This window comes from Mus musculus, chromosome 7 (assembly GCF_000001635.26).
Source record: "Mus musculus strain C57BL/6J chromosome 7, GRCm38.p6 C57BL/6J".
In the NCBI taxonomy this organism is placed as follows: Eukaryota; Metazoa; Chordata; class Mammalia; order Rodentia; family Muridae; genus Mus; species Mus musculus.
The window spans coordinates 27,876,067-27,903,063 of record NC_000073.6 but is presented as its reverse complement, the minus strand read 5'-3'; the positions used below and the strand labels follow the sequence as shown (position 1 = coordinate 27,903,063).

The 26,997-nt window shown below is 42.4% G+C and overlaps 1 protein-coding gene and 1 pseudogene across 8 annotated transcripts in view; one reads left to right on the top strand and one right to left on the bottom strand.

Annotated features, from left to right (window-relative positions):
• Window positions 1-26,997, bottom strand: part of Zfp607a (zinc finger protein 607A) — a 42,570-nt gene continuing 15,573 nt past the window's right edge. Inside the window, exons 5-9 of one of the 8 annotated variants that reach the window (XR_003946527.1) lie at window positions 23,625-25,298; window positions 23,474-23,551; window positions 20,939-21,056; window positions 2,042-2,177; window positions 1-201 (exon numbers count right to left, since the gene is read on the bottom strand). Coding sequence is in view for 3 of the 8 variants with exons in the window: in XM_006540210.4 (XP_006540273.1) it covers window positions 23,497-25,298 (1,802 nt within the window). In the remaining 5 variants the exon portion in view is untranslated. Of the gene's footprint in view, window positions 202-2,041; window positions 2,178-20,938; window positions 21,057-22,238; window positions 25,299-26,997 lie in introns of those variants that run through there. The other 7 variants (XR_003946526.1, XR_003946529.1, XR_003946525.1 and 4 more) reach the window with 7 other exon arrangements.
• On the top strand, window positions 18,443-20,665 carry Prkcz2 (protein kinase C, zeta 2; annotated as a pseudogene).

Here is a 26,997-nt window from a genome sequence, read left to right as displayed (position 1 = left end):
AACTCAAACAGGACAGGAACCTGAAGGCAGGAACTGATGCAGGGTCCTTAAAGGGAGCTGCTTACTGGCTTGCTCTGCATGACTTGAATCAGGGTCCAGAATTGCTTCACAAACCATATGGATGCTGATCTCAGACAGGGATATTTTGTTGAGCATGTACCCCAAGACTGATAGATCAGGACAATAGTGGAGACTCAGGAGCTGAAATGTGACATGAGTTAAGATCCTACAGTGCTTTTTAGCCTAAAATCTACAAACATCTGTGCTAAGTTATTCCACCAATTACGATTTAGGGATAGGGGATTTCCTTAGGAACATGTCTTGGTTGTGTAATTATTCTGTTCCCATTGGTTGGGGTATTCATCTGTGGCAGGGGACTTACCTTATCTAATATTCACATATTACCTTGTAAATCAGGATGGGTCTTTTCTTGTCTAAAATTTACGTCTTGCCAATCAGGATGTCAGTTACCCATGTACATGGCTCTTTCTGTCAAGTAGGACGTCAGAGCCCATAGATGTCTTGGGAACTTAAAATTTCTTTGACCCCTATTCAAAATGGAAGTCTTATTTTAAGTAGGAGCAGATGTCTCTTTTATATTGGGGTCTATCCCAGGGGCAGCTTATAAATGCAAATTCCATAAAAGCTTATACACAGGTGCAGGAAGTGCTGCTAAGTGGTTGGTTCAGGTCCAAGGTTATTGTGGGCAACTATATAAAGCAGTTCTAACTGGTTTCCAAGAGCGCAGAATATAACTTGATTCTGCACAATCACTTTGAGCATGAGGAAGGTTCTTAGTAACAGCAGTAACAACATATGAGAAAGTTTCCTTATGAAATTACTAACTGCATATAATGGAAGGCTAGCCAGGTAATAGTTACCTAGGCCTAAACATTTTATGTAGGCTTTAACATTTGGCCTAGACCTTAATGTTTTACATAGGCCTTAACTAATTGTACACTGCTTTGTTATAGGACCCGGGATCACTCACCTAGGGAAGGGACCAACCACAATGGGCTGTGCTCTACCCATTAGTAATTAATAAGAAAATGCCTTGCAGCTGGATCCTATGGAGACATCTTCTTCTTCTTCTTTTTATTTTTTTTTTTACACTCCAGATTTTATTTCCCCCATCTACCCCCCAACTGTTCCATGTCACATACCTTGTCTCCACCCCTGTCTCCACAAGGATGTCCCCACCCCAACTGACCTCTAAACTCCCTGGGGCCTCCAGTCTCTTGAGGGTTAGGTGCATCATCTCTGATTGAACACAGACCTGGCAGTACTCTGATGTCTATGTGTTGAGGGCCTCATATCAGCTGGTGTATGCTGCCTAGTTAGTGGTCCAGTGTTTGATAGATCTCGGGGGTCCAGATTAATTGAGACTGCTGGTCCTCGTACAGGGTCGCCCTCCTCCTCAGCTTCTTTCCACCTTTCCCTAATTCAACCACAGGGTGAGCAGTTTCTGTCCATTGGTTGGGTACAAATATCTGCATCTGACTCTTTCAGCTGCTTGTTTGACCTTCCGGAGTGTGATCATGCTAGGTTCCTTTTTGTGAGCGCTCCATAGCCTCAGTAATAGAGTCAGGCCTTGGGACCTCCCCTTGAGCTGGATCCCACTTTGGGCCTGTTGCTGGACCTCCTTTTCCTCAGTCTCCATTTCTATCCCTGTAGTTCTTTCAGACAGGAACAATTATGGGTCAGAGCTTTGACTGTGGGATGGCAATCCCCTCCTTCATTTGATGCCCCACCTTCCTGCTGCAGGTGGACTGTGTATAAGTTCCCTCTCCATACTGTTGGGCATTTCATCTAAGGTCCTCCCTTTGATTCCTGAGAGTCTCTCACCTCCCAGGTCTCTGGTGCCTTCTGGAGGGTCCCCTCTCCCCTCCAGAGGTTGCCTGTTTCAATTCTATGTTGATGGCCTTACAGCTCTGGAATAAAGCTAGTTTTGGTGAAAAGTGGAGGAATTGCAGACAGAAAACTCCCTTTTATTCCCAATGATTGGGAAAGACTCAATATTTTGTCCAAGATAAACTCTTACCTGTAAAAGAAAGATGAGGTCCTATATTTAGAAGACAGCTGTATTGGCTTTTCTCTGTTACTACAATGAAACAGTTGAGGCTGTACGTTGTAGCTTTATGAAAGGGTCTCGCTCCATAGATGAGGCTTCCAAGTAGCTGGAAATAAAAGCACATGCCATCAAGCTGAAGACACTTTATAAAGAAATGAGGTTGGACTCACAGTTCTAGAGGGCGAAGGTCCAAGGGCCACATTTCATAATTACCTTTTTCTTGTCAGAATCCCAGGACAGTTCTGAGAATCACAAGGCAACTAACAGAGTGTATCCACATATGACATATCCTCTGATCTTTTCTTCTTATACGCCCACCAGCATTCAAATATAAAGTCTCACCATAATAATCTTATCTAGCCCCAGTTATATTTCCAAGGCACTACCTCTGAATACCATAGTCAGATTTTTACCTTTTCTTTCCTTGGCTATCCTTTTTTTCCCCTCAAGACATGGAGTCCTACTGTTGCCAAGGTTGGCTTCAAATTCCCAGTGATCCTTATCCCTGGACTTCTTGAGTAGCTAGGACAATGGGCACATGACACTGTATTCCACTCCACAAAAGTGAAAGTACCTCACAAAGGGATTAAGTTTCAACAGTTGAGGCTGTATGTAGCTGTCTTTTGCTACTTTGTTAGTTCTCATTTCTTCCACCCTTTCAACCCCCTAACACTAGATAAGAGAGAAAAAAGGAAAGAGAACAAAAGGAAAGAAACTCCTGTATAAAGGAAAAGGAATCACGATCAGAATGAGGGCAACATTATTGTTAGACTGCTTCCTGCTGAGTAGGGGCATCAAGTTCCTCAGGGCAAGTTTGATCTTTACCATGAGGATATTATTATTATTATTATTATTATTATTATTTCTTCTTCTTCTTCTTCTTCTTCTTCTTCTTCTTCTTCTTCTTCTTCTTCTTCTCCTCCTTCTTCTTCTCCTTCTTCCTTCTCCTTCTTCTTCCTTCTCCTTCTTCTCTTTCTCCTTCCCCTCTTCCTCCCTCTCCTCCTCTTCCTCCCTCTCCTCCTCTTCCTCCCTCTCCTCCTCTTCCTTCCTCCTCCTCTTCCTCCTCTTCCTCCTCTTCCTCCTCCTCCTCCTCCTCCTCGTCCTCTTCTTCTTCTTCTTCTTCTTCTTCCTTCTCCTTCTTCTTCCTTCTCCTTCTTCCTTCCTTCTCCTCCTCCTCCTTCTTCCTTCTCCTTTTTCTTCCTTCTCCTTCTTTCTCTTTCTCCTTCTCCTCCTCCTCTTCCTTCCTTCCTTCCTTCCTTCCTTCCTTCCTTCCTTCTCCTCCTCCTCCTCCTCCTCCTCCTCGCCCTCTTCTTCTTCTTCTTCTTCTTCTTCTTCTTCTTCTTCTTCTTCTTCCTTCTCCTTCCTTCTCCTTTTTCTTCCTTCTCCTTCTTTCTCCTTCTCCTCCTCCTCTTCCTTCCTTCCTTCCTTCCTTCCTTCTCCTCCTCCTCTTCTTCTTCTTCCTTCTCCTTCTTCTTTCTCTTTCTCCTTCTCCTCCTCTTCTTCCTTCCTTCCTTCTTTCCTTCTCCTCCTCCTCCTCTTCCTCCTCCTCCTCTTCTTCTTCTTCTTCTTCTTCTTCTTCTTCTTCTTCTTCTTCTTCTTCTTCTTCTTCCTTCTTCTTCCTTCTCCTTCTTCTTCCTTCTTCTTCTTCCTTCCTTCCTCCTCCTCCTCCTCCTCCTCCTCCTCCTCCTCCTCCTCCTCCTCCTCCTCCTCCTCCTCCTCTTCTTCTTCTTCTTCTTCTTCTTCTTCTTCTTCTTCTTCTTCTTCTTCTTCCATTTCTTTTTCTTCTTCTCCCTCTTTTTCCTCCTCTTTTTCTTCTTTATCCACAACTACTTAATAAACTGAGACCAACAACCAACAACCCACCCCACCTCTTAGGGCCCTACCATTTATATAACATCTGAAAAGTCCCCAGAATTAAGTGTTACATAATCACAGAAACTATCAGCAGCTGGCTAAAATCACGCCCCTGCTAGAGCATGGGGCAAATCATAATCAGCTGCTGTGGACAGTCTGATGCAGCCCCACATCCCACACCTGGGATTAAAACAAAAACATTGTTATAATATTTCTGTATTTTTTTCAAAGAAGCCAAAACCCCAAAATTGTCATTACACTGTAATTTGATAAATAGAACTAGATAGTATGACTAGCTGGCTAGTAAATGCATCTATTTATTACAGGTATTGCTTATGACAATATCTTGTATATAATAACTTAAATATTTATTATTCATGTAATACCAATACATTCCTGTGTTCTGAGGTTGTGATGTGATGTCTAAAGAAACTTCATTTTATATTAGGCATCCATCTTGGTACCCACCAGCCATTAGTCTCTGACTCCAGTTCCTGGAAGATAAGTTCCCAGTAACTCAGTGACCCCCTACCCAAAAAATGTGCAGCTGTGAAGACTACTGTCTACTTGTTATAATATGACTATAATTTTTAGGCTTCTGTAACTTGCTTACACAAACGCACAAAGATTGTTTTAAGTTACCTTCAGCACTTAACTTGGCAGAACAAACCAGGTTTTGCTTGCTTTCACAGGTATTGAAGGCCTACTTGCGGCTTTCCCCTTTAAAAGTCCTTCCCTATACCCCTACTCCATGACATGCCTGAGATTAGGCTTTAAGGCTGCTGTCCTACTAGCAGCTAATCAAATAAATATTTTAATCATAATTAGATTGAATTTATGGTCTTTTTCCAGGGTCACAAACTCCATAACAGTGATTATTTTTACGTACTTTTGTAAAAACAAAAAAGTTCCTGTAGGAATTAAATTCCTTTTAGGATGAAAGAATGAAGAAACAACACATATTTTGTTGGGAGCCAGCCTGCGGCTCACATGTCCGTGTTCGAGCCTTGAAGGCATCTTGGAACTGGAAGAACAGAGGGAGCCTAGGCCGGTTGAAAAACAATGGAACCAAGACATGCTAGTCTGTTCAAGGTTCAAATTTTTAATGGTGGACACGCTTTATAAAAGAGGGGGGATTTTCCCCACTTTCTCCTCTACAAGTTTCAGTGTCTCTGGTTTTATGTGGAGTTCCTTAATCCACTTAGATTTGACCTTAGTACAGGAGATAAGAATGGATCAATTCTCATTCTTCTACATGATAACCACCAGTTGTGCCAGCACCATTTGTTGAAAATGCTGTCTTTTTTCCACTGGATGGTTTTAGCTCCCTTGTCAAAGATCAAGTGACCATAGGTGTGTGGGTTCATTTCTGGGTCTTCAATTCTATTCCATTGGTCTACTTGTCTGTCACTATACCAGTACCATGCAGTTTTCATCACATTGCTCTGTAGTAAAGCTTTAGGTCAACATGGTGATTCCACCAGAGTTTCTATTATCCTTGAGAAGAGTTTTTGCTATCCTAGGTTTTTTGTTATTCCAGATGAATTTGCAGATTGCTCTTTCTAATTCGTTGAAGAATTGAGTTGGAATTTTGATAGGGATTGCATTGAATCTGTAGATTGCTTTTGGCAAGATAGCCATTTTTACAATGTTGATCCTGCCAATCCATGAGCATGGGAGATCTTTCCATCTTCTGAGATCTTCTTTAATTTCTTTCTTCAGAGACTTGAAGTTTTTATCATACAGATCTTTCACTTCCTTAGTTAGAGTCACGCCAAGGTATTTTATATATTATTTGTGACTATTGAGAAGGGTGTTGTTTCCCTAATTTCTTTCTCAGCCTGTTTATTCTTTGTGTAGAGAAAGGCCATTGACTTGTTTGAGTTAATTTTATATCCAGCTACTTCATTGAAGCTGTTTATCAGGTTTAGGAGTTCTCTGGTGGAATTTTTAGGGTCACTTATATATACTATCATATCATCTGCAAAAAGTGATATTTTGACTTCCTCCTTTCCAATTTGTATCCCCTTGATCTGCTTTTGTTGTCGAATTGCTATGGCTAGGACTTCAAGTACAATGTTGAATAGGTAGGGAGAAAGTGGGCAGCCTTTTCTAGTCCCTGATTTTAGTGGGATTGCTTCCAGCTTCTCACCATTTACTTTGATGTTGGCTACTGGTTTGCTGTAGATTGCTTTTATCATGTTTAGGTATGGGCCTTGAATTCCTGATCTTTCCAAGACTTTTATCATGAATGGGTGTTGGATTTTGTCAAATGCTTTCTCAGCATCTAACGAGATGATCATGTGGTTTTTGTCTTTGAGTTTGTTTATACACTGCATTACGTTGATGGATTTCTGTATATTGAACCATCCCTGCATCCCTGGGATAAAACCTACTTGGTCAGGATGGATGATTGTTTTGATGTGTTCTTGGATTCGGGTAGTGAAAACTTTATTGAGTATTTTTGCATCGATATTCATAAGGAAAATTGGTCTGAAGTTCTCTATCTTTGTTGGGTCTTTCTGTGGTTTAGGTATCAGAGTAATTGTGGCTGGGCACAGGGGAAAAATTCCTAAATAGAACAACAATGACTTGTGCTGTAAGATCGAGAATTGACAAATGGGATCTCATGAAACTGCAAAGCTTCTGTAAGGCAAAAGACACCATCAATAAGACAAAAAGGCCACCAACAGATTGGGAAAGGATCGTTCCCTATCCTAAATCAGATAGGGGACTAATATCCAATATATATAAAGAACTCAAGACAGTGGACCCCAGAAAATCAAATAACCCCATTAAAAAATGGGGCTCAGAGCTAAACAAAGAATTATCACCTGAGGAATACGGAATGGCTGAGAAGCACCTGAAAAAATGTTCAGCATTCTTAATCATCAGAGAAATGCAAATCAAAACAACCCTGAGATTCCATCTCACACCAGTCAGACTGGCTAAGATCAAAAATTCAGGTGACAGTAAATGCTGGCGAGGATGTGGAGAAAGAGGAAGACTCCTCCATTGTTGGTGGGATTGCAAGCTTGTACAACCACTCTGGAAATCAGTCAGGCAGTTCCTCAGAAAATTGGACATAGTACTACCGGAGGATCCCGCAATATCTCTCCTGGGCATATATCCAGAAGATCTTCCAACCGGTAAGAAGGACACATGCTTCACTATGTTCATAGCAGCCTTATCTATAATAGCCAGAAACTGGAAAGAACCCAGATGCCCCTCAACAGAGGAATGGATACAAAAAATCTGGTACATTTACACAATGGAGAACTACTAAGCTATTAAAAAGAATGAATTTATGAAATTCCTAGACAAATGGTTGGACCTGGAGGGCATCATCCTGAGTGAGGTAACACAATCACAAAAGAACTCACATGATATGTACTCACTGATAAGTGGATATTAGCCCAGAAACTTAGTATACCCAAGATATAAGATACAATTTGCAAAACACATGAAACTGAAGAAGAACGAAGACCAAAGTGTGGACACTTTGCCCCTTCTTAGAATTGGGAACAAAACACCCATGGAAGGAGTTACAGAGACAAAGTTTGGAGCTGAGACAAAAGGATGGACCATCTAGAGACTGCCATATCCAGGGATCCATCCCATAATCAGCCTCCAAACGATGATACCATTGCATACACTAGCAAGATTTTGCTGAAAGGACCCTGATATAGCTGTCTCTTGTGAGACTATGCCGGGGCCTAGCAAACACATAAGTGGATGTACTCACAGTCAGCTATTGGATGGATCACAGGGCCCCCAATGGAGGAGCTAGAGAAGGTATCCAAGGAGCTAAAGGGTTCTGCAACCCTATAGGTGCAACAACATTTTGAATTAACCAGTACCCTGGAGCTCTTGACTCTAGCTGCATATGTATCAAAAGATGGCCTAGTTGGCCATCAGTGGAAAGAGAGGCCCATTGGACATGCAAACTTTATATGCCCCAGTACAGGGGAACACCAGGGCCAAAAAATGGGAGTGGGTGGGTAGGGGAGTGGGGGAGGGTATGGGGGACTTTTGGGATAGCATTGGAAATGTAATTGAGGAAAATACCTAATAAAAAATATTAAAAAAAAAAAAGAGGTGGGGGAAAGTCCATTCCCACCGATTCATCCTTGGAGCCTGGAACCAGCTGCAGGTGATGAGTGCAGAATAGGATGTAGTTTCCAGAACAGCTCCGGGACCTCTCAGCTGGTAACAGTATCTTGAAGAGCAACAGCAGCAGTGGCAGAACAATAGAGTGATCTAGGGAGGAAGGCTCCACCCTAGATAATCTCCTTAGTGGCAGCAAGGTTGAGTTCTGGCTTAGCCTGCTTCAGGCTTATGGGAGGCTACAATATTTGAAACATAAATTAGAGGTATGTGATACACACAGTATATAGAGTTATGATGCTTCATTGGACTGAGGGAGTTAGGTTGTTTCTTCATTCTCAAGCGTTGGATTATTACATTAACTCCATTGTATTAATATATTATTTCATGTCATATATCATTTTGTTTATGTCAGTAGTATTTCTTAAATTCATATAGGCAGCCAGCAGTAAGAGAGGTACTTACTGACAAATCTAAGACCTTGAGTTCAAACTTTGAAATCCACATGGTAGAAGAAAGAAACCTGAGTTCTAAAAGCTGTCCTTTGAGCTCCACAGGTGTACCACGGTATGTGAATGTGCATGAATGCACACACACACACACACACACACACACACACACATCCCTCATAATAATGTGTTATAAAGTCAGATATGTGCATATGCCCTAGCCTTTAGGAATACAAAAACCCTTTAGGAAAACAAAAACTAATGATTTTGTTTTTCTATACATTTTAGGCTGGTCTCTGCCTTTGCTGCTTGCTATGTTACTTACTTCTTGCAAAGGAATTTTCATCATGAAAGTGTATTGAAATTTTCTTTCTCAGAACACAGATATTCCATTTCAGGTGCCCTGACATTCAGGGACATAGCTGTAGACCTCTCAGGAAGAGTGGAAGTAGTGAGACACTATACAGAAGGACTTGTACAGAAATGTGATTTTGGAGATGCAGAACAATCTTGTCTCATGGGGTAAGATACATACCCTCGTAATTCAGTATGTTTGACATAGAAGCTTTCCTCACTCTCAATTTTCAGATGGTTGTTTTTAAAAATCCACTTGAATTACTGTCTGTATTTCAAAAGAAAGTGTTTGAGTATTGTTGGGGTAGGAATGGTACCTATGTTATCTACCTCCATCTTCCCCCAGCCTTTAGTAACATTCATTCTCTCAGACCCTTCCAGGTATTGCTTATCTTTCTAAAAAATGTATGTGAATGTATAATTGTGTACCACATATACACAGTGCTTATGGAGGCCAGAAGCAGGCATTAGACCACCGCCGCCCCCCCCCCCCCCCCCGCCCGGGACAGGGGAGTTGTGAGTTGTCAAGTGGGTTCTGGGAATCAAACCCAAGTCCCAGAAGAGCAGCCAATGCTTTTTAACCCTGAGCCATCTTGCCAGCCACTTGCTTGTTTTCCTAAATAATCTCTAGATTAGTCGTAGAGCAACTGCCTAGACTGTCCCTAGATTTGAATCGTGCGACATTTTCAGAGAAACTAGATTTCATCTAATTAGTGCACTCCAAATTCCTTCCAGGTTGATTTAAATTGGACAATTTGCTGTCCTCGCTTTCTTTCTGTTGCTATGGTAAAAACCATGACTAAAAGAAACTTGAGGAAAGGGGGGTTTGTTTGGCTACAGCCTGTCACCAAGCAAAGCCAGGACAGGAGCTGATCAGAGGCACGGACGGGTGCTGCTTACTGGCTTGCTCTCCATGGTTTGTTCCCTCTGCTTTCTTATACATCCTTGGACCATATGCCCAGGGTGTCCTGGACTTTGGCTATTTTGTGGGTTCTCCTTTCTCCCACGCCTATCTAACCCCTTTCTATCCTTTCAACTCCCTAACACTAGATAGAAGAGAAAAAAAGGTTGGAAGGGGAAATGGGTGATGTTATCACTAGACTACTTCCTGCTGATTAAGGGCATCAAGTTCCTTGGATCAAGTTTAATCTTTGAAGTCAGGATATCTAATTTCTTCTCGTTTGGTTTTTATCTTTGTGTGTGACTACTTAAGAAACCAGGACAAACAGCAACCAACCACCAACCCACTCCATCTCTTGGGGCTCTAGCATTTACATACCCACTGAAAAGTCTCCAGAATTCCAAATGTCACTCGATCATAGAAACTATCTGCCACTGACAAAATCACACCCCTGCTAGAGCATGAGGCAAATCATAGTCAGCTGCTGTGAACAATCAGAAGTAGTCCCATATCCCATACCTGTTTTTAAAATGAAAACATATTCCCATAATAGTCCTGTGTTTTTCAAGAAAACCAATATTCTCACTACAGACAGCCCCTTACATAGACAGTGCTAGTAAAATGGCTATAAACATGTGGAAGAGTGGAACCAGGTCCCCAGCTTTTAATTTCCTGTGGATATATTAACAAATCCACCTCCCCAATGCAAAACATTCGTTGACTTTCATTCTGATGTTGACACAGCCTTATAATATATAGGCCAATTTAATCACACAGAATTTTCTATGTGTCTTTCAGCTGCTGTTGGTTCTTTCTTGTTAGTGTTCATAAATGTTCTCCACTGCTGAAATAAATCTCATCTCCACGAATTTATCATTATTTTAGCCACATAAGGCTGATTTATTATAGCAGTAAGATTAATATTCCTTCAGTAAATAAGGTCATGAAATGGAAGATGGTTCGGTGGAAGGTATTGAAAGATGTCATCTGGAACCTCCACAACTATGCTGTTTGTCTAAAACCAGGACACAATAGAGAAATAGCGATTAAGTTTACAAATTTATGGGGGGGGGGTCACTGCTGAAATTATACTAATGGCTTTACCCTTAAAATGGCTGACTAACAAGCATGTGTGGGTAGACCAGTGGCCCTTAAAAAAAAATTACAGGCACTTGAGAACTGGTACAAGAGTAGCTGTAGGATCTACCAGCCCATGCAGTTCCTCTGTGTTTGTTATAAAAACAAAATGGTGGGAATGTAGTATGATTTATTTTGTGTGCTTGGGCCTTTAAAGAATTTCCAATGGTTAATCAACTGACTGTGGGAATGCTTAGCTGTTAGAACTGCTTGACCTTTATTTCCATTGCCTTTCAGACTTCCAGGAATAGCAAAGGTTATAAAAAGCCAAACAGAGGCTGAAAGAGACTGAGTAGGATTAGAGAGAGAGAGAAGAGTAGAGAGTAGGGCTAGAGAAGAGATTGAGCAGAGTGAAAATATGAGACCATTGAGCCAGAAGAAGCTGAGCTGAGCCAGAGAAGGCATTGTTTAAGAGACTGGTAAGAGAAGAACCCACACAAAGTAGTGAAAAGAAAAAGGAACAAAAGCCACAACACTGAGGCCAGCACTCCTGAGTGCTGCAGTCAGTGTGGGGCAGGGATAGTTCTGTACACCCTTGAACATCAACATAGTCCAAGGCAGCAGGCCATTATGTTAATATGAGCCATGGCCATTGACATAACTCCTGCTGCTTCGTGGCTATAAACCCAGAAATGGGATTCCACCATGACCTCAGGTGGCAGGGCAGGCTATTCACATCAAGCCTCCATCTACTACTACTCCTCCTCCACCCTCACATCTCCAGTTCCACCTCTCTTCATATTGCTCAAACCTTTCTAATTCTCTTTCTCTCCCATCTCTCCACCACATACTTGCACATCATAGTGGCTCCCACTGCACGCAGGCCACATGGCAGGTAGGCCTCTGGATGTCTTCTGTAAAGGGGCTTAGCTGTTGTTTTAATTCAGAAACTGAAACTTTTAACACCCCTAGGGCCTGATCAACCTGTCAGCTTAGTTTGGAAAGCATCAGAAGAGGCATAATCAAACCATTAGCAAATGTCCACCAAGTAGTTTCAGGGACCCAGTAATACTGCTGTTGTACAAATGAATTAACCCACAAGGCAAAATAGGAGGCGTCAATAAAAGGTAAAGTGCTTAGATTAAAGGTTTTGGATATTAGACAAGTTTCAGTTCCTTACAAGTCCTCTAACTTTAATTTGGGCTTCTCATACTCCCCTAGGGAGTTTTGTTAATAGGCTGACAGTCTGGTTAGTTCCTGATCCTGTGTAGTATGGGGCCAGAGTTCTACGCCAGAAATCCTGCCTGATTTCTTGTGGGGAAACCATGCAAATTAAGGTTGCAGTCTTCTATGACTAGGTAGTTCCTCTGAGCTCAGCACAAAATGGAGGACTCCTTTTACCAGCAGGGATTCTCCTTCTCTGACCTTGATCCCAACTCCCCTTACCCTCTCTCTGGAGAAGGTTGTGTAGTCCTTGGTAGACCTACATGTTCAACTCCCTCTCTCCTGATGAGAACTCATCCAGTAAATACCTGGGATTCCTGTAATGCCTTTCTGTAGACTTAAATTTCTCTCAACCCTACTTTTCTTTTTAATATTTTTATTAGGTATTTTCCTCATTTACATTTCCAATGCTATCCCAAAAGTCCCCCCTACCCTCCCCCCCACCCCCCCTTTTTGGCCCTGGCATTCCCCTGTACTGGGACATATAAAGTTTGCTAGTCCAATGGGCCTCTCTTTCCAGTGATGGCCAACTAGGCCATCTTTTGATACATATGCAGCTAGAGACAAGAGCTCCGGGGTACTGGTTAGTTCATATTGTTGTTCCACCTATAGGGTTGCAGATCCCTTTAGCTCCTTGGGTACTTTCTCTAGCTCCTCCATTGGGGGCCCTGTGATCCATCCAATAGCTGACTGTGTTTGCTAGGCCCCTGCCTAGTCTCACAAGAGAGAGCTCTATCTAGGTCCTTTCAGCAAACTCTTGCTAGTGTGTGCAATGGACAACCCTACTTTTAATAATGGTTCTTCAACGCTTTAACCTCCCTTCTAGCCCACCACCCACCAGCAGTGGAAAAGAAGGGTTATTAGGATATGGGGGAAGTGGACGTGTTTAGAAAATTTTCTTTGGAGCAAATCCCATCTGCTCTGTGAGGAAATCAGCTGTTCAGTTCACAGGTCAACAGCGGCAGCTCAATCCCCTTGCAAACTCTCCACAAATACACCAGCAGCCCAGGTGGGTAGTGTTGAGATGGCAAACACGAATCAACAGCGGTGGCATAACCTAGCAGAGACAGCCAGGCCTCATCCAAATTGGCGGGAGTCAACAGGAGAGACCAGGACCACCAGGGACACCAGGAGAGATTCTTTGCCAGGCCTCTTTCAACAAAGTGAAAATCAGCAATGATGTGTGACTAAGAAGTATTGCCAAGCTAGCTATGCAAGCAAGCTCCTGTCACTGTCCCTTGGGTCCTATTTATACTCCCTCCAAAGATCACGTGTCCTCCTTGGGTCTTGCCTCAGCACGTGGGTCTGTCTTAGCAAAACTCCATGTGAGTCTGTATTAGCTGACATCACTATGCCAATCAACCTAAGCAAGGAAGCAACAAGAAGCTGCAAAAACTTCTCAAGTAGTTGTTTGTTGTTTTTTGTTTTTTGTTTTTTGTTTTTGTTTTTTTGTTTTTTGTGGATTTCTCTCTATGGAGTCATGACACACGAAGCTCAGCAATGAATGTAAGGCAGACCCATACACGCATGTTGTTAGGGGAGAATCCTTTATCACTCGTCTTTTCATGCGCTGGCTTTAGCAAAACATCCTTTCACCTGTGTCAGCTTCAGGAAAACACTCCTTCACATGTTAGCCCCAGCAAAACACAATCTGACACAACTGACTTTCTAAAGAAGCCTTAAGTTTCCACTTCATATCTCCTTTCTGTTTAAGAATTTTCCTTTCCTCTAACATTAATAGTTTATACAATAGAAATAATTATAAGAACCATCACATTTTCAACAAATGGTTTATGCACAATATAGCCAAACAATAGTCTAACAAAACAACCTTAAATTTCTATCAATATAATTAAACAAAAAACCCTTAAATATTAATATACAATACTTTAAAATCCTTAAATATATATCAATATAGAATATTTAAACAAAAACCTTACATTTCTATTAATATAGAATAATTAAACAAAAGCCCTTATTTTTATTTAGTTGTAATGAGAGTCCTAGAAAGGAAACATATAAGTTGCCATTATTTGACAAAGTTCCAGATATGACAGAATGGTATTTCCTTGGAATCACCAGGGCCCCATCTAACACCTGCTTTGTAGCTGACTAGTTAGGAGAAGTGGAGTGCATGTCTGTAGTTAATTTTAGCACAGATCTTTACATACCCGAGAGCAGACAATATGCAAGACACAGCCGTAGTTTCAGATGTCAAGCTGATGTCCATTCATTACTAATTATGTATTAGAAGCTTGGAATATTCTATAAAATTTCCTTATAGTGTATGAAATAATGCCTTTATATTGTGTTAAGTTTGATTATAATAGAGGATGGGCTCTCGGAAGCATCTCTTTACGAGTTCCCTTGCCAGAGTCCCATAATTTGTCAGACCAAGGGTAAGTATACAAATAACATCACACAAAATACATTCAACAAAGAATAGTCACTAACTTTTACAGATTTAAATTTGGGACTTTTAACTTAAGATTTGGAACCTTTAAGATTCAGGAAAATTTTAATTGACCTTAAGAAGACTTTCTCATTATGTAACAGGATATTTAGAAGAACCTGAGAGATAATGACAGAAACTTTATGCTTATTCAATGACCTCTGACCTTGTGGAAACACACACATGTCCAACTAATTCCACACTGCACACTCATGACCACACAGCACCCTGTAATAGACACATACCAATCTATGCTTCTGTGTAACACACAAGTGTGATCATACAGTATCTTGTAAGGTGATACTTACTAGACCTTCTCTCCAGTTTATCCTTTTTTTTTTGGTGAAAACACCTATCAGTGAATTTTCTACTATACAAATACCTTCACCGTGGCAAACTAGGAACATAGCAGACTCTCCCAAAGATGTCATTCACATGAAAGTACCAAATAGTAAATATATTCTTACACGCGTTCTCGCGACCGGCCAGGAAGAACACAACAAACCGGAATCTTCTGTGGCAAAAGCTTTATTGCTTACATCTTCAGGAGCCAGAGAGCAAGAGAGCAAGAGCGCAAGAGCAAGAGCTCTATTGCTTACATCTTTAGGAGCCAGAGCGCAAGAGAGCAAGAGAGAGAATGGCGAAACCCCATCCCTTTTTAAGAAGAATTATCCTCCGCCTAGGACGTGTCACTCCCTGATTGGCTGCAGCCCATCGGCTGAGTTGTCGTCACGGGGAAGGCAGAGAACATGGAGTGAAGAACTAACTACCCTTGGCACATGCGCAGATTATTTGTTTACCACTTAGAACACAGGATGTCAGCGCCATCTTGCAACGGCGAATGTGAGGGCGGCTCCCCACAATATATTCCAGATAGGCACTATCAAATAGGATCTACATTTTCCAGATGGCACCATAACAATATACTTTAAAATCCAGCAAAATATCAAACTCAAGTGATTGTAAAATGATAAATGGAGAAAAATCCATGTAAACTTATGATCTTGAACAAGTTTTCTCTTTTCACATTAAAGTTACTCTCATCGGGCCTGGAGGTTCCTCAGCAGTTAAGAGCACTTGTGGTGTCTTGCAGAGGGTTTACACCAAGGCTCTATCATCCAGAGTGGCTTACAAAATATCCTAACTCCAGTTCCAGGAGGATCTGGCTCCCTCAGGCACCACGCACACAAAGTGCACTTACATTTTAAAAAAAGTCTTAAAACATGAAACTAAAAAAAAAAAAAAAGCCGGGCATGGTGGCTCACGCCTTTAGTCCCAGCACTCGGGAGGCAGAGGCAGGCAGATTTCTGAAGTCGAGGCCAGCCTGGTCGACAGACAGGACAGCCAGGGCTATACAGAGAAACCTTGTCTCAAACAAAACAAAACAAACAAACACTATTTCCTTTTCATCTTATTTACTTCTTATGGCGTCTTTATATTGGTTCAGGATTTGCTATGCTTCCTGTGAAGATTCTCAACTTGAATGCTTAACGTTTTTTCAACCTTGTTGAAAATCACTCATGGGCAGTGATTCAGTGTATTCAGTGAAACAGTGTATTCCCTCGGAGCTCAAGTGCCAACAGAAACAGGGTCCAGTCAAAACAGTCTTGGCTTCCTGCTTACACTGAATGGTACCAATTGTGTACTGAGTACAGCATCAGTTACATCACACATCTTGAATTATGTTAACATTATTTTAATATTCATTCATAAATTGATTTGGATTATTTATATTTGGCCCAGGATTAAAGTATCTCTGCTCATAAGTTACTTATCCACAACAAACTTGACCTTTTAGTGGAGCGCTGGCACCTACCACCTTACCCAAATGACAAATTTCAACAATGTGACAGCTGACCCATAAATGCTTCTGGACGCAGAACGACTTGGCATACAATATACATATGTTCTTACCCAAAATGTCTTGTCTGAAGCTAGCTTCCTTTGGATAGAAGATACAATGACCTAAGCCTGGAGATGTAGCACATTGCTATGATGTAGAAGGCTCTGGGTTCAATCAATACTGAAAATTTAATACAGAACAGAGCAAGGTCTATATAGGGCTCTCCTCAGGATATCTACATTTGTAAAAAGGACAGTTTGGAGGACAGTGACAAATTTGTGAACACTGTAAAATCCTGGGTTATTTCCTTAAGAATAATTATAGTTCTGTGGTATAGATAGCATTCCATCTTGACTGATACATGTAGTAAGGGAGAAAATGTTATGTCTACAAAAGGGTCTCTACTGTCAAAACTGAACTTGAAAACACTAAGTAGTTAGGTTGCCTTCAACTCTTCATCCTCCAGCCTCATCTTCCCAAATTTCTGTGAGTTAGGCATGTACTACCATATCCAACACCAAGATGTATTATTAATGGTACAGCCCTAAACCCCACATAGATAAAAATAGGGTCAACATAAACTGTCAATACTTTTGAGCCTAGGTGAGGATACAGAAGTGTGTTCTTGACGATTCCAACATTTGTCTATGCATAAAAATTTCACACATTTATTTTTATAAGTGATTCCAATTTAGCTATTTTTGATGTGTTTCAGGAAGCCCAGCAGAGAATACCACTCAGACACAGTTTATAATCAACATAAAATCCTTATTCCAGTGCTGGTGAGATGGCTCAGTGGTTAAGAGCACCGACTGCTCTTCTGAAGGTCCTAAGTTCAAATCCCAGCAACCACATGGTGGCTCACAACCACCTGTAATGAGATCTGATGCCCTCTGCTGGTGTGTCAGAAGACAGATACAGTGTATTTATGTATAGTAATAAATAAATCTTTGGAAAAAAAAATCCTTATTCCAGTTGGCTGGGACTACCCTCAGGTATTCAGGACCTAAGGGTAGCACAAGTGTTTTGAGCAAGAGGCTATTAAAATAAAAAATTACATTCTTTTATCTTGCTCACTGGCTACAGGGGGAACTTTTGCCCAAAGCAATTTAACTGAATCCAAGATAAGCAGTTAGGGGGAGGGGGACGTTTGCACACACAGGCAGCTTAACAGGAATCTTACGTTATCACAGGCTTCACCTGGTTTCACGTTACTAGAATAGAGTTAGGATTCCAGGAGATTCTAAGAAAGTCAAATTCTAGTCAAACCTAAAATGATCTCAGCAAAAACAGAAGATGGAGAAATCTCTGCCTTGTCACAAAGGTGTAGTTTATCTTAAAGTCTGGACACAGTATAAATTACAGGGTTTTACCTTTTGAAATTTTTATGGCTTTAACCCTTTTAGAAAGCACTTATTCGAGCCGGGCGTGGTGGTGCACGCCTTTAATCCCAGCACTCGGGAGGCAGAGGCAGGCGGATTTCTGAGTTCGAGGCCAGCCTGGTCTACAGAGTGAGTTCCAGGACAGCCAGGGCTGCACAGAGAAACCCTGTCTTGAAAAACCAAAAAAAAAAAAAAAAAAAAAAAAAAAAAAAAAAAAAAAAAGCACTTATTCATCTATGGCTGCATTTTTAATATTTCTACCCACAAACTTAAAAATGGATTGTCAATGAAAATCCACTCATGTTTATCTCATTCATTGATTGTATACAGAATGAAGTTATGTAAAATTTAATAGTGGGTGAGTGCATGAAGCTTTTCCAAAATATCTGCAATCTGCAATACAATTTGCCACTCAGATGAGTTACAGTAATGCTAGTAAACGTGAAATCAATGTAAAAGATACTTTAAAGAGCACAGGCATCAACCAAATACTCTCTGAAATGTTTTATTATCTAATGTAACCCTATTCCACACCTTTGGTTGGTATTGTACTGGCTATCAACAAATTATTCTAAAAGAAAGGAAACAAACGGGAGCTATGGGTTGTTAATTGGGAGACAAGGAAGGCACTTTAGGTAAACCTAATTCTAATAATTGCTCTAAGTTGACTGTCATGGCTAAGTAGTGTTTGGCGAATTATGTTTATAGAACATATATCAAGAATGTGGCTTCCACGTTCCGCCGTCTGCCCTGCCTGGCAACCCGGCCCTTCTCCGGGGCCGCTAGCCATTGCCGGAGCGCCCTGGAAGCAGCGCTGACGGCGGCTGGCTGAGTGCGCCATGCCCAGCAGGACGGACCCCAAGATGGACCGGAGCGGCGGCCGCGTCCGTCTGAAGGCGCACTACGGCGGGGACATCCTGATTACCAGCGTGGATGCCATGACAACATTCAAGGACCTCTGTGAGGAAGTGCGAGACATGTGTGGCCTGCACCAGCAGCACCCACTCACCCTCAAGTGGGTGGACAGTGAAGGTGACCCTTGTACTGTGTCCTCACAGATGGAGCTGGAGGAGGCCTTCCGCCTGGTCTGTCAGGGTAGGGACGAAGTGCTCTTCATTCATGTTTTCCCAAGCATCCCAGAACAGCCAGGCATGCCTTGTCCTGCAGAAGACAAGTCCATCTACCGCCATGGAGCCAGAAGATGGAGAAAGCCGTACCGAGCCAATGGCCACCTCTTCCAAGCCAAGCGCTTTAACAGGGGAGCGTACTGCGGCCAGTGCAGCGGAAGGATATGGGGTCTCTCGAGGCAGGGCTACAGGTGCATCAACTGCAAGCTGCTGGTCCATAAACGCTGCCACGTCCTCGTCCCGCTGACCTGCAGGAGGCATATGGATTCTGTCACGCCTTCCCAAGAGCCTCCAGTAGATGACAAGAACGATGGTGTAGACCTTCCTTCAGAAGAAACTGATGGAATTGCTTATATTTCTTCATCTCGGAAACATGATAATATCAAAGATGATTCTGAGGACCTTAAGCCTGTCATCGATGGGGTGGATGGGATCAAAATCTCTCAGGGGCTGGGGCTGCAAGACTTCGACCTCATTAGAGTCATCGGGCGTGGAAGGTATGCCAAGGTCCTCCTGGTGCGGTTGAAGAAAAACGACCAGATTTACGCCATGAAGGTGGTAAAGAAGGAGCTTGTCCATGACGACGAGGATATCGACTGGGTGCAGACAGAGAAGCATGTATTTGAGCAGGCGTCCAGCAACCCCTTCCTGGTTGGCTTACACTCCTGCTTCCAGACAACGAGCCGGTTGTTCCTGGTCATCGAGTATGTCAATGGGGGGGACCTCATGTTCCACATGCAGAGGCAGAGAAAACTTCCAGAGGAACATGCCAGGTTCTATGCTGCTGAGATCTGTATCGCTCTCAACTTCTTGCATGAGAGGGGGATCATCTACGGGACCTAAAACTGGACAACGTCCTCCTTGATGCCGACGGACACATTAAGCTGACGGACTACGGCATGTGCAAGGAAGGTCTAGGCCCCGGTGATACAACAAGCACTTTTTGTGGAACCCCGAACTATATCGCCCCCGAAATCCTGCGAGGAGAAGAGTACGGGTTCAGCGTGGACTGGTGGGCACTGGGTGTCCTTATGTTTGAGATGATGGCTGGGCGCTCCCCCTTTGACATCATCACGGACAACCCTGACATGAACACTGAAGACTACCTTTTCCAAGTTATCCTGGAAAAGCCAATTCGGATTCCCCGTTTCCTGTCTGTCAAGGCCTCACACGTCTTAAAAGGATTTTAAAATAAGGATCCCAAAGAGAGGCTTGGCTGCGGGCCACAGACTGGGTTTTCCGACATCAAGTCTCATGCTTTCTTCCGCAGCATAGACTGGGACCTGCTGGAAAAGAAGCAGACCCTGCCTCCCTTCCAGCCCCAGATCACAGATGACTATGGCCTGGACAACTTTGACACGCAGTTCACCAGCGAGCCTGTGCAGCTGACCCCAGATGATGAGGACGTCATAAAGAGGATCGACCAGTCCGAGTTTGAAGGCTTTGAGTACATCAACCCGCTTCTGTTGTGGACACGCCTGTGAATGACCCTGTCACTTTACCCTTAACTACAGCATAAGCATGCCAGGCCGGGCACCGAGGCTCCAAGCAGCCAGGGAGGGATGCTGGCCACCAAGACCGAAGAGGGGCGTCCAACAGGCACTTCTAGACAGAGCAATCTCTTGTGTCCAGGCCCCAGAGGCTGGCTTTGTGCTGGAGGAACCGCTTCCTGTGCACAGAGGCCCTACCGGAGGGTGAGACAGCCAGCCACGCCGTTTGGAAAGGTGCACATCTTCCACAGAAACAGAACTCGATGCACTGACCCGCTCCAGGAAAAGTTAGCGTGTAATGCCCTGAGGAATAAAGTGTACCGATGATGTCGAAAAAAAAAAAAAAAAAAAAAGAATGTGATGGCCACCTTACTATTTCTCTCATTTGAAGATTTTCTCAACAGGGTACCTCCTCTGAACAACAAGCTTCCCACATTCTCATTCTCTTTTGGTTTCTTGACATCAGTGTTTATGAATACTCTTGTTGACCAAATCCTAGGACAGATTAAGGTTTTTCTCATTTTCATTTCAATCGAAGTCTTGCCAATGAGTTCTCTAATATTTGGTAATATTTCCAGACAAACGCGTACCTACCTTCCTTACCTACCTTATGTATAGGACTCCTGATGATCATGGACTTTCGGGTGTTCTGTAACCTCACCATTTACAATAAAGGCTTTCCCACAGTATCCACATTCATAGGGTTTCAGATCTTTGTAGACTCTCTGAAAAGGTGTAAGAGCTTGGCTAATTCTAAAAGTGTTTGCACATTCATTGCATGCTACACCCACTCCAGCAGTGACACACGTGACAGGCCTAAAAACCTGGACGCAGTCCAGAGGCAAAGAGTTTCACGGAAACTTAGCCTCCTGGAACTTTGGCATTCCCATAGCACACATGCTCCAAACCTGTCCCCATGTTAGTCTGGTGTATGGATCTGTCTGTTCTCTTTCAGTATTGTTTTATTATAAGTGCCTTTAAGGACTGATTTTGAAATATAGCTAAGTTAGATTAGCCTCCACCAGTGTTCTAATGTCCTGGGCAGTCCTTGAGCTGACCCTGGGCTTGGAATTGCATAGGAATATCATTCATCCAGACGAAATGCCTCAGTGTTGACAGTTAGTTATCAGGCATCTCAGTTTGCAGGATAGAAATCTCAAGGCAAGCTTAGCAAAGTATACTTAGAATCTTCATTACATTCAGGTATGGCAGACTACATTGCATATTAGAAGAAAAGTTGGTGAGTTCTTCTGACAAATGGAGATTCCCTACAGATACTTATTAAAAGAGCAGCCTAGTTACTACTATATGCAAGAATTTACCATGGCCTAGGGAAAAGGAGGGTTGTGGTTTAAGGAGGAACTACATTGTTGCATTACTCATGAGAAGGCCTGCTAGAGCAGAACCCCCTGGTGCTAGCTTTCACAAGGCTCAAAGGAATAGCATAAATTATGACTAGGGTGTGAAATCCTTACCTGGCCCCTATCATTAACTGACTCTAGGCAGGGCTGTTTTATCTTTACTGTAAACATTGCCTGGTTCCTGCCAGTCCTTTGAAGGCATTCCTCTGTTTTGTGTCAGATAACTTCCATATACCTTGCCTGCTGTGACACCCTACTTCTTTGTTTTATTCTGGATTAAAAGTCTGGTCTTGCTTGGAAGCATTACATTCAGATACACACTCTCTCTGTGTCCGTGTCTGTTTGTCATCCGCGCCAACTCCTTGCTCCCCTGTAACCAGAACCCTGAGTTTTCCCGACTGAGGTTCATCTGCAGCAATTGCATTCATAGTGTTTCATAGTGTTTGGCCTGAGCTCCAACCAAAGGTCTTTCTACATTCTTTACACTGATAGGGCTTCATACCAATATGAATTCTGTAAGCTTAGAATATTTTTCTTACTTTTTTTAAAGATTTTTTTAAATGTATGTGAGTACACTATAGCTGTACAGATGGTTGTGAGCCTTCATTTGGTTGTTGGGATTGAATTTTTAGGACCTCTACTCGCTCCAGTCAACCCCGCTTGCTCCAGTCAACTCCACTCACTCAGTCCCTGCTCGCTCCAGCCCAAAGATTTATTTGTTATTATACATAAGTACACTGTGGCTGTCTTCTGACACACCAGACGAAGGCGTTAGATCTCATTACTTGGGTGGTTGTTGAGCCACCATGTGGTTGCTGGGATTTGAACTCAGGACCTTCGGAAGAGCAGTCAGTGCTCTTACCCACTGAGCCATCTCGCCAGCCCCACCTTAGAATTTTCAAAATCTATTTTAATAAGGGTTTTTACACACTTTAACCTCCCTTCTAGTTCACCAGCCACCAGAGGTAGTAAAAAGGAAAAGGTAAATAGGGCAAAGCCAGATGTGGACCTGTTTAGAAATAGTTCTTTGGGCAATTACAATTTTCACTGTCAGGATATCAGCAGCTCAGTTCATATGAATCAGCAGCAGCAGCTCAATCCACTTGGATGGCAGGCCCATCCAGCAGGAACCAAAAGGCTCTGCTAATTAGCCCCAGTCCTCAGAAGCAGCAAGAAGCCATTAGAATACAAGTTCTTTGGTGCATTTCTCTCTACAAAGTCACAATAAGCAATGATCATCAAAGAAGGCAAGAACCAATGTCACAGCATCATCAGTGAAGTCCAGTGTCAGCAAAGTCCAACAAAGACCAGCAAAGAGTGGCAAGGCAAACCAAAGCCAGAGTGTCATTCACTCTCTGTTGAGTTATACTTTTCCAAACATCACATTTCCTCTCCAGCCAAACATTACATGCCCTTTTACCAGGAAGCTTCCAGAAAAACACCATGTGTCTGTTCTCTGCATAACATCCTCTCATAAGACAGTTTTCAAAACGATATCACATGACACAATCGAGTCCCCCCCAAAACCCAGAAATTTCCACCTCAGAATTCTCCAATGTGCACTGAAGGCTGAACTAAATCTAAACATTTTCTTACATTTCTTACATTCACAATTTCTCACCAGTATGAATTCCCCAATATGCAGCTGGCTTAGCAATATTGCTAAAGGCCTTTCCACATCTTACATCATAAGACTTCTTACTAATATGAATTTTAGTATGTCAAACCAAGCTTGACTAATAGCCTTCACAAATCTCACAAATCTTTGTAAGGTTTCTCACCAGCATGAATTCTTTGATGTACTTTAAGGTCTCCGCCACAATTCTTCACATTCAGAAGGCTTCTTGCCAGTGTGAGTTCTAAAATGAGCAAGAAACTGGTAGTGGTATTGAAAGGCTTCCCCACATTTGTTACATTGAAATGGTTTCTCACCAGTGTGGATTCTCTGATGAATCCTGAGGGCTGTACCACGAACAAAGCCCTTTCCACATTCCTTGCACTGATAGGGTTTCACATCAGTATGGATTCTCTGATGTTGATTGAGTTGGGACTTAAGTCGGAAACTGGACCCACACTGCTCACATTCAAATGATTTTTCTCCAGTGTGAATGCTCTGGTGCCGAGTAAGCTGAGCCAGAACAGTGAAGCCCTTCCCACAGTCCTTACACTCAAAGGGTCTCTCATCAGAATGAATTTTCTGATGTTGCTTGAGGTTTGAGCGATGATTAAAAGCTTTCCCACACTCACCACATTCATATGGTTTCAAACCGGCATGGATAACCCTATGTTCAATAAGGCTGGAGACATGCTTGAAGGACTTCCCACATTCTTCACAAGCAAATGGTTTTTGATTTGTATGGACAGTTTTATGGTAAGTAAGCTGACTGGGAAGATGAAAAGCCTTTCCACATTCTTTGCACTCAAAAGGTCTCTCACCACTGTGAGATTTCTGATGTCTCATGAGATGTGTATTAAGTCTAAAGACTTTCCCACAGTCCTTACAGTTGAAGGGCTTCTTTTCACTGTGAATACTCTGATGCTCAATAAAACTTGATTTTCTGCGAAATAAGTTCCCACATTCCTTGCACTGATAGGGTTTCACGTTGGTATGGATTTTCTGATGTTCACTAAGCTGGTCCTTACGTCTAAAGGCTGACCCACACAGCTTACACTCAAAAGGTCTCTCATCAGTGTGAGTTTTCCGATGCTCGGAAAGGTATACCTGAAGCCTAAAAGCCTTCCCACATACATTGCATTCAAAGGGCTTCTCATTGGTATGAATACTCTGGTGCCGCAAGAGGAATGAGCCACAGCTGAATATCTTCCCACAATGCTTACATTCAAATGATTTGTCTTCAGTGTGAATGTTCTGGTGCCGTGTGAGCTGAGCCAGAACGATGAAGCTCTTCCCACAGTCCTTACACTGAAAGGGTCTCTCACCAGAATGGATTTTCTGATGTTGCATTAGGTATGAACGACGTTTAAAGGCTTTCGCACACTCACTACACTCATATGGTTTCACACCAGCGTGAATAGTCCTGTGTTCAACAAGGTGGGAGACGCGCTTGAAAGACTTCCCACATACTTCACATTCAAAAGGTTTTTCATCTGTATGAATGACTTTATGATATTTAAGCAGGTCGGGAAGATGAAAAGCCTTTCCGCATTCATTACATTCAAAAGGTCTCTCACCACTGTGAGACTTCTGATGTCTTGTGAGCTGTTGGGGGAGTCTGAAGGCCTTCCCACACTCCTCACATTCATAGGGTTTCTCTCCAGCATGAACACTCTGATGCTGAGTAAGAGTTGACCTACAACCAAAGCACTTCCCACACTCTTTACACTCATATGCCTTTTCTGTATTGTGAGCAAGAGTCTGGCAGGTGTGAGTGGGTATTTCTTCCTTGTTAGTAATCTTTTGATTATCATCGCCTTCTTGAGAACTCTGTAGTCCCTTGGATGTATTATAGTTGGGGCCACTAGTAAAACTGCAAATCTTGAGATCAAAAGTTTTACTGAATTGCTTTATTCTCTGTTTGAATAAATTTATATCATAGGTTTGATTTTCTGGAGACATATTTTCAGCTTCATAACATAACTCCAAATCTGAAAGGAAAAGAGAAAGCAAGACTCTTTTATCTTCCTGTTACATGCACCTGCACCTGCACATACACAATTTTCTTATACCATAAAGTCCACTAAATAAATGGCCAGGCTGTAAAGTATTTTCTGAGAAGCTAAACAGGAGCAAGGAGAGCAACAATAGCAAAAATGTATGTAAAGAAATACTCTTGCCGGGCGGTGGTGGCACACGCCTTTAATCCCAGCACTTGGGAGGCAGAGACAGGTGGATTTCTGAGTTCGAGGCCAGCCTGGTCTACAAACTGAGTTCCAGGACAGCCAAGACTATACAGAGAAACCTTGTCTCAAAAAAACCAAAAAAAAAAAAAAAAAAAAAAAAAGAAAAAGAAATACTCTTTATAGTACAACAGGTTGGAAGTGGAAGAAATGTCTGCGTAATGAAATTACATCTAACTATACTGAAATAATCTTAAATGCCTCTTTCCATTCTACAGGAAATACATACCCTTCAATAAAGGTGTTTAAACCAAATCATGAATAAAATTCTATACCAAACAAATATGTAATATGTATCACCCCTTAAGAAAACTGGTCTGGATTTGGAATTCTGAAAACAAAAAAACAAAAACAGGGTAAAACTGTGGTGGTGGAAGTATGCAATTGTAATCCCAGCAACAAGGAGCCCGAGGTACAGGGTCCTGAGTTCTAGGGTAGCTTGGACTAGACAGTGAGACTCTGTCTGAGAAAAACAAAAACAAGCTAAAAAGAAAACAGAAAGAAAGAGGAGGATAAATCATTAGAATTTTTAAGCAGAATAAATATATCCATCCAGAGATCTTTACAGATCTTTACCTACCCCTCCTCTCCTCCAAATCCAACCCCCTAGTCTCGTCCCAAGCTCTGTAGCAAATCACCTAGTGTGGCCCTATGTGCAGTAGATCACACAGATCCACACCTCCAAGCTTGCTTCTCCCATTCACTGCTTCATCCCAGCCTCCAAGTCCAACAGGCAACCCAAAGACCACTCTGGTAGGTGAAACAGGTGCACTAACTGCGCCTCTCCCTCCATTCCTCCAAGTCCAATCTCTAGTCACATCCCAGCTCTGCAGCAGACCATCTAGGGTGGCCTCTCCTCACTCTGCCCCCATTCCCAGGGGACTAAACTGATCCTAGTTAAGCACTTGCTTTCCTCCCTACTATGGTCCCTGTCTGTACTCCACCCCTAGCCCATCCTCACTGCTAAGTGTCAGCTGTCAATATCCAGAAACACACTTTACCTGCAACTCCCAGTAGCCACACCTATCAGGATCCCACAAGAATGTCCTATCAGGCAACACCTAATAACCATGCTCTCCTAACAGAGAGTGCAACAGAAACCAAGGAACAAAATACACACCCAACAAAGATAAGAAGAAATACCAGCACCTAGGATTACAATCTTCCCAAAGTCAGATGCCTAGAAGTCAGCATAAAAACATAAAACCAGCATGTTTAACTAGAGCATGGCAACCCTACCACAGCAGGCCTTGAATACTGCAACATAGCTGAAGCACAATAAAAGGACATTAAAATAGCCTTTATGAATATGACAGAGATCATTAAAGAAGAAATGAAGACATCCCATGGATAAATCAATGAAAACCATAGAGAATGAAAACACAAACAAACAATGGAAAGAAATGCATAAACAGTTCAAGAACTGAAAGTAGGAATAGAATCAATA